General features: G+C 40.0%; 1 protein-coding gene across 1 annotated transcript; it reads right to left on the reverse strand.

The window, feature by feature from the left end:
• Nucleotides 1-5,706: 5,706 nt before the first annotated feature.
• LOC113130528 (adenosine receptor A1-like) lies at nucleotides 5,707-10,555 on the reverse strand. Its single transcript, XM_026307242.1, has 3 exons — nucleotides 10,197-10,555; nucleotides 6,514-6,808; nucleotides 5,707-6,379 (listed from the first exon to the last, which is right to left on the reverse strand). The coding sequence occupies exons 1-3, from the start codon at nucleotides 10,535-10,537 to the stop codon at nucleotides 5,996-5,998; spliced, it is 1,020 nt and encodes a 339-aa protein (XP_026163027.1). The 5' UTR covers nucleotides 10,538-10,555; the 3' UTR covers nucleotides 5,707-5,995.
• Nucleotides 10,556-11,037: the final 482 nt, after the last annotated feature.

The following is an 11,037-nucleotide window of genomic DNA, read 5'->3' on the forward strand; positions in this document are numbered from 1 at the left end:
TATTTGCAAAGGCTTGGTATTCTAGCTGGGTGACATGGTGGTGGTTAGTACTGTTGCCTCACACATTCCTGTTCAACCTTGGGCTATTTCTGTGTGGAGTTTGCAAGTTTTCTCTGTATGTGTTGGTTTCCTTCATGAGCTCCAGCTTCCTCCCACAGTCCAAGAACATGCAGGTTAGGGTTAGGCTAATCGGTGACTCTAAATTGCCTGTAGGTGTGAATGTGAGTGTTTGCCTGTCTCTGTGTGTCAGCCCTGTGATCTGTCCAGGGTGTGCCCTGGCTCTCACCCAGTCTCAGATGAGATTGGGTCGAGCCCTCCCACAACTATATGGATGTTGCAGGATAAGCAGTAGATGATGGTGTTTTAGCTAAAAGTTTGTCAGCTGTGCTTATCTATACATATAAAGGGTTGAAATAACACGAAGTAAAAGCACTGAATAATTTATAATAAAAGACCTCTGGGCTGTTTTTATTTGCGTTTTTGTCAACTTGGAAATAAAAGGGCACTTTGATGTTTTGTAAATTTTGTAGTGATTTCAATAAAAATGTGAAATGAAAAGAAATAGTAAAAAGAATTTGTGCATTACTAATTCTTGATATGACACTGACATATTTAAGTACATCTTTAAAAACATGCTATTTCTGTAATATTGCTTTCAACCTTTTTACCTGGCTCACCAGATATTTTGCAGTTGAATCTAACACTGTAATTGGAGGTAAGTAATTATGTTCTCCTACCCATAAAACACCTTAATAACATTTAATATTTAATTGGCTGGTTATAACACACCGATCAGATAAAGAACAAAAAATATTATGAAGTTTAACTGATGCACCACTCATGATTTAATGCATACTGTTGTATCATGAATTTCTGTTCTCCTCACCATTAACAGATGATAACGTCACTGGCTTTCTGTGATTGGGTTATACATAACAGATTATCAATTAAGGAATGATCAATATCGTTTACTTCATTCTTTTATTGATAACCGTATTTCATTTCAGACTCATGCATCTGAGTCTATAAGCACAATAGTCTATAAAACAGATCAACAGATGAAAAACAATACGGGAACATGTTCTGTCTGCCAAATGACCTTTTTCAATTCAATTTAACCTCAGACATTTTCTTTAATGTGGCCCTTGATTTTATCAGATAATTACTGGAATGTCAAAAGCTTGTAAGTAAACAAATATAATTAGATAAGAATGAGAGTTTTTAAAGTAGCATTACTTTCATGTACTCTCTATTCTACAGACCTGGAAAAATATATTTAACTTTGCTTTAAAATGTATGATTCCACACAGCCGTGTTGCTCATGTTGTTGGCAATAACTAGTTTGTGCACTAGAGTGCAGCACTGAACAGTGATCATCCATATTTCGAAGCTGCTCATAGCTACGTCGTGTACAGCAAAGAGAACCTGTGTTTGAAAGGGACAAAAATATGACCCCACCAAACCCAGCTCAAATTTTATGTGTTGTCCTTTTGTGTGCTTGGAGTAATGGACAAATCCTTTTTGTATTCTTGGTTTTTTTTTCTGTTTTTCTCTGTTGTCGTGGACACAGTCTGCAGCTCTCTGGTGGCTGCTCACACTGGGATGTAAAGGCATCTGACTGTACTGCACTCACTTCTGTGAGAAAGGCTCAGAGCCAAGGGTTCACATTAATATGAGAAATTCTTGCTGACAGTCTAGACACAACACGAACACCCAATAACTTTTTCACAGGACAGTAAATCTGGCATTATATTAATTTGTCATATATTTATTTGAAGTATTATATTGCCATTGCTTTCTCGGACCCGTAGATATTCATTACAACTCTCAAGCTCTCTGCGCTGCTGTTTCATGGTCTGCCCCAGCTCAGCACTTACTCTGTGAGACATGATGAGGGAGTTATGGAGCCACCTGGCCTGAAACCAACTGGAAGGCATATCCAAGACTTTTATAGGGTGAGGGGCTTCCAGAAACAGCTGGAATCAGACACTGTCACAAGTGTGTACAAGTCTTAAATTTACCGTATCATCATCATCAAGGAGCTTCATCTAGAATAAGCAGACAACAGAGTGCATTAAGGACAAAATACATGATAAACTGTTTGCATGTAGCAGTTCCCAGATAAGGATTAATGGGCCTTAAAAAGAGGCCTATAATGACATTTTAGTTCACAGTAGTGTAAATGTCTAAATTATCCAAATGGCAAAACTTTTGCTTTCAGACATTTGCTCAATAATTTGTCTTTTTTTCCCTAAAGAAATGTTTCATTTCTGTTCTACATATTAAAAATGCTAATTATATTTGGCTCGACCTGCCAGAGGTTTTAAAGACAAAAGACAGGACTGTGCTGCTACACTGAGAACTAAATAAGCTTCTTCATATTAATTTATCCAAATTAGGGTCATCAGCTTATCTTTTATTTCCTGTCAGAATCCATCTTGTTCTTAAAGAATATGATGTATGAGTAAATCTTGCTAACCTGACTACTGATAGATGTCGAGCAGCCCTATTGTTCCCAATGCAATCAAATTTCTTGCACCTTTTTCACAGTAAATATTTCAGCAGTAGCAGTAACTGTGTCCCTGTTCCATCAAATCAGTGTGGTGCAGCAGTTAATGCTATTGCCTACACGATAACTGCTGTGAACAAAGTCTATTCAATTTAAGATTAACTCCATGTTTTTCCCCCGGTGGAACTGAAAAACTAAAGTCACACACAACATTTATTAAATAGAACAACAACAAACACAGACTTTTGTTGATCTTGATGTCAATTAATAACAATCAAGAAGTAGAAGTATATAGAAGTATTTAATAATGTACATTTAATTTATTTGTATCATACAATACATGGTACACATTACAAATTTTGACGCCTCCTGGGACAAACTTTTCATTTCAGGCTGTATACTATAACCAGAGAGCAAAGAAAGACTCTGAGCAATGAGATTATGTCACTTCAACTTCCCAAGAACATCTGCTCAGTACCAGAGCTACATGATAGGGCCTGTCATCACAGTGTTGTTAGTCAGGGTCAATGATAAAAGCAACTTCATTGAATCAATGTACATATTCAGCTGAAATAAAAGTGGGCTTTATGTTTTGACTCCATCTACTGACCAATTCATTCACCTCTTCCTTGGTAAATGGTTATGAACAGCTCACCATTTTAGAATATACCACAGTATCTATGCCATAAATTATCTTGTTAGTGTCGAGCTGAAAATATTGCACAAATCATGTTTCATTTATCAGACTGGTTCAGTAAATGTAAACAGATTATAACTCAAAGACACTCACAAAAACCTAAGTGAGTTAAGTGGCAGTCACGTTACAAAATGTTACTCACTTTTCCATACAAAACAGAATGGGGCCAGTAGCTTGGTGAAATCTAAGTACTCACAGGGCTAATAGTGACTTAATGGCTAATGGCCAGCCTGTATGGGATAGCACTAGTCAGCCACATACAGCTACTGGAGTTTATCTTCCTTTGACTCTACTGTTGTGTTTTCCCCCTAGTTAGCAAACCTGTTTGGCTCAGCTTCTCACGGCTGCTAGTTTCACAGTATATTCAAAAATGTATTTGTGCCATCAACACCAGTCTCCTGACTGTCACCATACCATTGCTCTTTTCTTGAACTGTTTTTACACAGATGGGTTAAAAAAAAAAAGTGATTGGCACAACACAATTAATACACTATGATAATTTTCTCTAAGCACTGTCCAGACAGCAGGCGTATGGGTCAATGGCACAAATTCATAGATCACATTTCACCAGAGATTATTAGAGTTGGTTCAAAACGTTTGCAGAGATAAATTTCAAAGGCCGACCTTCTGATCATGGCATATTCAGTTAGAAGTAACTGATTTCGATGTGAAATTTGGTCCTTTTAAATCCTGGGTGCAATCTCTTCATTCCTACACCAATGTAAATATTGGCACCACCCAAAGTCTGAGCCCACAGTCCTTAGCACGATGCTAATTCTACACACAGTGACTTTAAAACGCATGGGCACAAAATGAGAGAAGAATCTCATGGACACATCATTTCAAGAGAAGCGACCTCTGCACTCTTGATAAATTGCTAAGTTGCTGGTTCACTTGGAAACAGAGTAATCTGTCCATCACGTTCCACCTCAGCCCTGGACTCCTACACTCCTTCGTTTTTGTCACACATGAACTTGTTCTTTGCTGAATGACAGAAGATCAATGTGTACAAAGAAAAAGTAGCCTCCCAGCACTGATTGCCATAGCCTCACACAGAAATGTGGAAAGAAAATGACTTATTTCTATCATGAAGCTCAGAGGGGCTTTTGATTCACCATATGATGTGACATTTTTTGCTTGCTATCCTGTTTTCATTTGTCATTGCCATGAAAAAAAAACCAATGAGATACTTGGAAATTGGATCTCCTCCTTCAATCAACAGGGATACATACATAGGAGGATACATCAGAGACAGAAAAAAATAACAGAGATGCTGCTTCTTCACTGGTAAACTTACTTCATCGTAAAAAATCAAGAGAAAAAGTTTTAAATGGTGATTGTGAAAACACTTGCAAGTGGTGGAACGGGCCCTCAGATGTGTGTACAGCAGAGGTATATTGCAGGTTTTACATGGTTATCAAAAGGATCATATGATGCAGGAGCTCCAACACTTTAGATTCACAATCTTCGATTCAACAACACTGATATAGCTACTGACTTACATAGAGGGGACAGTCTAATTTCAGGGTATTATGAGTAATCGGTACTGGTATCATATTAAATTTATTGTATACTGTTGATATTATATAATTATTGTATAAAACATTTTGTGTGGTGTACAAATAGTTAAAGTATATGGCATGTATTAATGAATTGATGAGTATGGATATGTGAAAATGGATAATATTATATTATAGGGAACGGGGCAGGACTAGATAAGTGTATACTTCTTCCTACTCCATTTCAAACATTTAAATAGTTACTATAGATGGCTGCATGGCTTTTACCATTTTCCATGCCCACAAATACTTAATGAGGAGCAAAAAGTACATTTTGTTTTAAAATGGATGCTATGACTAGAGGCTAGTTATGGTCATTCTGTAAGTCAAATGGTCTCAGAGGTTTAAAAATATGCAGCCTTCACATATGCAAATGCACCATATATCTAAAAAGGCCATCAGTCTGAGGTTTTACAGTGTAACTTTACCATTTGCACAGCTGGTAAACCAGTGGTTCATCTTACCAATCACCAGATCTTGGGTTTTAATAGTGTCAACCACTGGTTTACCAAATTTTAAATTTACTTCCTACTAGCACAATGCTACATTTTTCCTCAGTACTTTCATTATCTGTCTGTAAGGCCACAGATCAAAGCAGGTAGGTGTAGCACATAAGATGCTTAACTATTAGAGATCCCCTGCCTTTCACCCAAAGAGAGCTGGGATAGGCTCCAGCAGATCCCCATGACCCTGGTTAAGGAATAAGCAGGTATAGAAGATGGATGGATGGATGGGACTATTAGAGATCATTGGCCTGAAAAGGCCATGAGCTTAAGTTTAGATCAAAAAAGGAGTACAGCATACACTACTATTGTACCGCATGTGCTACAGATATACACTTACTGATTCAAGTTCAACAGGTTGGTGTTGAAACTGATAAAAAGCCCCTTATCCCCTGCAACATCATCATCGTCATCATCATCATCATCATCATCATCATCATCATTTTGTCAAACACCAGAGAAACAATCAGTATTATCTAAATCAAAGTTTGATTTAGGATCTTGATCGTGTCATGCCTGATTTGTCATCCTTTCCTCTTAGAGCACGTTAAGAAGGAAATCAGTCCGTCCACAATGAAGTTGCCTTTTGTCCCTCCGACAACCTTTGATGCCATTATGGCCATTTTGACCAGTAAATCCTCAAGAAAGAAAATAAAGCTAGAGTCATTTCCATTCTGTGAACCACTGGAATGAAACTTTCGTTTCCAATCCAACTAATTGTAAAAGGTCACACATCATCGTCGTCATCATCATTCTGCCTCAGCCTTCTCTCATGACTCTGTCCTCTCTGACTCCCTCTTTCAGGAAGCTGACCGACTGTATCCTTACAAAGCACATACTGTTTCCAGATTTTCCTGAATGCTGTGCGGAATTTCTTGATGCGGAAAGCGTAAACGATGGGGTTGACAGCAGAGTTGCCATGTGACAGGATAATGGCAATGTAAATGTGAAACTCTGGCTTTTCACAGGCAGGGCAAAAGAGGGTGATGCAGTTGAGGATGTGAAGAGGGAGCCAGCTGATTGCAAAGAGGAAAAGAACAAGGGCAAGGGACTTGGCTAGCTTGAGTTCTTTACCAAAGTAGCGTCTTGGGTCTGCGTGGCTTGCTGTCACCTGCAGAGCGATTAAGGAGACAATCATCAGCATAGAAATTTTTGCATTAATGCTGTTTTAGTAGCAAATTGTCATTTTAAGACTGCATGTCAAACAAAGAGACCAGATTTGTCCTGCATGAAAGAAAGTCTCACCTTCTTGTTGAGCTGCTTGTGGATCATGTAGAAAATCTCCACATAGATGGCCACCATGAGCAGCAGAGGGGGAAGCACCCAGCCGAAGAAGTTGAAGTAGACCATGTAGTCCATGCTGATAACGGTCTCAAACTCGCAGGTCACCAAAAGTTCATCTGTGATCAAGGAGCTGTTGTCACGGAGACGCTGCAGGTTATTCCAGCCCAACATGGGTGTGAGCCCCACGATGATGGATACCGACCAACACAACAGCACGGCCGTGCCCGCTCGTCGAGGGGTCACAACACGCTTGTAGCTATGGTAACAAGGAAAAAAATAACAACAAGGGATAAGCTCATGACAACATTAGGCTGTGTAAGGACTCAGGTACAGCACAGTTTACAAGCCAGTTTTTACTACCAATTAATCTCCTCCATATAAAGTATTAATATGTAATCTTTCAAACCTGTTACATTTTTTTAAGACTTCAAACTAAGCACAATAACATGAAAATCCAGTTGTGTCTTGTTTTATAGGAAACCCAATGCATCATTATCAGGGGGGTAACAAATTGTAGCTTAACTTTTAAAGCAATGCTATATTGACCAAAATCCACTGCTGCTGCTTGTGACAGTTGCAGGATAATATTAAATGCTAAAAGCATAGCACATATATTAAGCATTTCTTACTACTGTGGGCAGCACAGTGGATTAGTGGTTAGCACTATTGCCTCACAGCAAGAAGGTTCCTGGTTTGAAACCCATCAGGGGCCTTTCTGTGTGGAGTCTGCATGTTCTCCCTGTGCTTGTGTGGGTTTTCTCCAGGTCCTCTGGTTTCCTCCCACAGTCCAAAAACATGTATGTCAGGTTGATTGGTGACTCTAAATTGCCCATAGGAGTGAGTGTGAGTGTGTGAGGTTGTTTGTCTCTATGTGGCCCTGTGATGGACTGGTGACCTGTCCAGGTGTCCCCCTGCCTTTCACCCAAAGAGAGCTGGGATAGGCTCCAGCAGATCCCTGGGACCCTGGTTAAGAAATAAGCAGGTATAGATGATGGATGGATCTTACTACTGTTTGCTAGCTTTAACTAACAGTTAGAAACCATAAATAACTTGTCACATGTCACCTCCTGTAGCAAAGCTGTATCAACAAAACCCCTGAGCGTGTTGTACTGAACAGGGGTATATTATATTGCTTAGACATTCAAAGGAAGGATGTGTTATTCTTTCAAAAACTGCATTGTCCTGTTTAAGAATGTAATTAGTCGGGATGTCGTATTGTATTACAGCCTAAACCGTTCCAGATATTTTGTCCTGTAATTCTGATTTTCTGAAGCTTTTTCTCCTTTAATTTTATTTCAAGTTCATCATTTTTTACTAGTTGCTGTCTCCTGTTCAGATTTTTGCATATGTACTCTTGTCTTTTATTTCTGTGAAGCACTTTGAATTACTCTGTGTATGAATTGTGCTATATAAATAAACTTGCCTTGCCTTGATTTCTTTTGGATCATTGCAAGTAACGTGGTACCTCTTAAATCTTCCCTTCCTGGAAATCACTAGTGGATTCTTAGAAAAACTATCAAATATAAAGCAAGAGGAAGCAAAAGGTTTCTGCTGTTAAGAGAAAACTGGGAACAACTGTCCAACATAAAGATTTGTAATTCTTAACAGGATATTACCAGTCCTGACGTGCCCACGCAATGGTCTGCTATTGGACATGCCTCTGAATTAGTCATTGCTGAACAGACAGATTCCTGTGGCAGACTGTTGATCTGTGATTTCAGTTCTTTATTCTGAAGATTAATATCTAACTTAAGCAGATGTAAGGAGTGAGCAAAACAATTCTTAGAAGCTCCTTCTTCCCCCTAAACTCTCACTCTCTTCTTACCATGTAGTGCAAGTACTTTCACTAACATAGTAAGGCTGAGTCAGACACAACACAGTATGAATGAATGAAGGGAGAAAGTCTCCTCATATGTGATGTCAGTTTTGAGCTCAGGTTGTGCAGTCATAACCTTCCACACAGCTGCTCTTACAGCGAGTCTGTTGGCTGTCGTCCATCCATCTATTCGATCCTGTGGGATTTTGCCCCTAATTTCCCATCCGCAAATCCTATTCCCCAGCTAAGGGCACCAGTGATATCCGGAAACATTTTCAAATCTCAGACAGCCCCTTATCATGACAGCATGCTTCCAAGCCACCTCTGCTATAAAAAGCAGAGTGCTTGTTAACTGTGTCCCTCCAGAGTCCCAGGGGTGGTTTAGGCAGGGGGATTAATTTTCTGGCCCACATCACTTTATCACCAGACAGTAAAAACCAAGTCACTAGTGTTGGTGAAATTAGAACTGATCCAGATGCAAGTCTCTGGCTAAAATTGATCATAAGTGAGGTGGAAGACTTAGATTTGACTCTATAAAATCTGCTTCTTATTTATTTTTCTTTCATGGGGAACAACCAGTAGCACTGTTTCTTACATTTGAAATGTTGTAGGGCTTGGTGCATACACAGCTTTTACAAATACAGATCAAATGGTGTCTGCAATATAACGCATTATAACTGTTAACATTATATGGAAGGTACTCTATATCCTGTTTTGAATCAATAAAATGTTACTTGCTGTCCATTATGTCAGTGAATCCAGTATATGTTTGATAAAGACGTCTATCAGAATAGTCAGAAGTTACAGCTAAACACACAAAACTTATATAATTCATCATATTTTAAATGTTTCTTGCGTTCTCTCATTGTGCCCAGATTTTATGTCTTCTCAGTGACAGCGTGCATGAGTCTGAAGGTTTTGCCATGTGTGTGTGTGTGCGTGCGTGCGTGTGTGTGTGTTGGTTGCCAGCTTGTGAAATTATGCAATCCATCAACCAGCCACCATGAGCCTATTGACCAGTCATGCATTCTCTGCCAGACTTTTCCAGGCGTACTGTCAAACCAGCCAACCTTAGATGAGTTTTCAGTAAGATTATTCGTGAGCCAATGAAGAAGTAAGCAAACTGGTGATAAAATCCACCGTCTGAAAATCTCAGCAGCAGGATAGTTTTCACCATGATGTTGCCTCTAATCTATCCAGACCAGAAAGGATAACAATTATGTGACCTCCACATGTTTCTTCTACAAGTTTAGCTCAGAAGTGCCAAATGGGCTGGACCAACCTCAAAACATCCCAATATAAATAAAGGAAATGGTGTTTTTGGAACATAGTTTTATCCCTCTATCTATCCCATGTTTAGGTCTGGTACTGTAGATTTGCAGCTAAACGACATATTAAAAAAAGCAATGAGTTTTTTAAATGTACAATTTAATTTTAAAGAAAAGCCAATTAACAGCCACATATCGTGTAAGTACTGTTCCTTTCTATCATGAACTCCAGGGACATGATGTGATGGAAATACACATTGTGAAGTAATTAAAAATAACGAGTGTATTCCTGAATACGTATTATTCTTTGTGTCTATATTTCAATCAAATAAAACATGTCAGAGCCTTAAAAGACTGAGACGGTCATTTGTAAAAACTAATTAAGGCAGCCCTACATTAAGTAAGACAAAGATTTACCCACCTACTGTCTGGATGGAAATGAAATAAAAATCCTGAATATGTGACACTGTGGTGGCCGTTTGCCTCTGATCCGAGCAGGTCCACATAAAAACAGGCTTTCTGAAAATAAGAAAACTAGAGGAATTCACCTTTAGGCCTACCTCATGGGTATTTTGACTCTCAGGTAGCGGTCGATGGCGATGGCCAGCAGTGCCAGGATTGAACTTTGCGTGAGGACGAGCACTGTGCAGGCGACCATCAGGCAACTATAGAAGTGAGTCTGGAGTCCGATGCTGAAGGTTATGGCGAGGGGGATGACAAGAGCCCCGACCGCAATGTCAGCCAAGGCCAGGGAGACGATGAAACAAAACGTGGTGTCTCTCAGAGACCGGTTGATACGCACAGCCCAGACCACCATCACGTTCCCGATGACAGAGGACACGGCGATCACCACCTCCATGCCGATGTAGAGGGCTTTAGAGGCAGGCAGACCCGAAGTCATGATCACTGATCCTGGACGATAGTGCGCTCAGCGGAGAAGCTGCCGAAACACATCGAGGGAGTTCCCTGTTTGAGTTTTTGGGCACCGACAGAGACACACCGACTTAGGCTTCGCATGTTTTGTGTGCCACAGAGGAGGTTCCGTCTGCTGGTCTGAATTATCATCTGGTCCGGGACATCGACCGGCGCGCCAGATGCAGAACTTGGTCTTCCTACGCTCCTACGGGGTGCGATTCCGAGAATAAAGTGGCCCCTGCAGTCCTGCTGGCGGAGACAGGACGGACCAGTGATACTGAATGAGTCACACGCAGGATCCTAATGCGTGGATTAGCAGTGCTGCTCTCCTCAGTGAGAGGCATGTGTCAAAGCTCGGAAAAATAAACAAAATAAGTCACGAACAGTGTCGGCCATGCTGAAGTCTCATTCATTTGGATATTTGCGTCAATCCCCCCGCTTTGGACACAGTTGGTTCGCAACAGGAAACTGTGGGTAATAGTTTCC

This window comes from Mastacembelus armatus, chromosome 5 (genome assembly GCF_900324485.2).
Source record: "Mastacembelus armatus chromosome 5, fMasArm1.2, whole genome shotgun sequence".
Taxonomy (NCBI): Eukaryota; Metazoa; Chordata; class Actinopteri; order Synbranchiformes; family Mastacembelidae; genus Mastacembelus; species Mastacembelus armatus.

Bases quoted from the DNA above. Each gene is read 5' to 3' on its own strand.
- LOC113130528 (XM_026307242.1), bottom strand. From the start codon at position 10,537: ATGACTTCGGGTCTGCCTGCCTCTAAAGCCCTCTACATCGGCATGGAG. The intron at 6,809-10,196 runs GTAGGCCTAAAG...TTGTTACCATAG, and splicing joins AGAGTCAAAATACCCATGAG to CTACAAGCGTGTTGTGACCC. The intron at 6,380-6,513 runs GTGAGACTTTCT...ATCGCTCTGCAG, and splicing joins ACAAGCAGCTCAACAAGAAG to GTGACAGCAAGCCACGCAGA.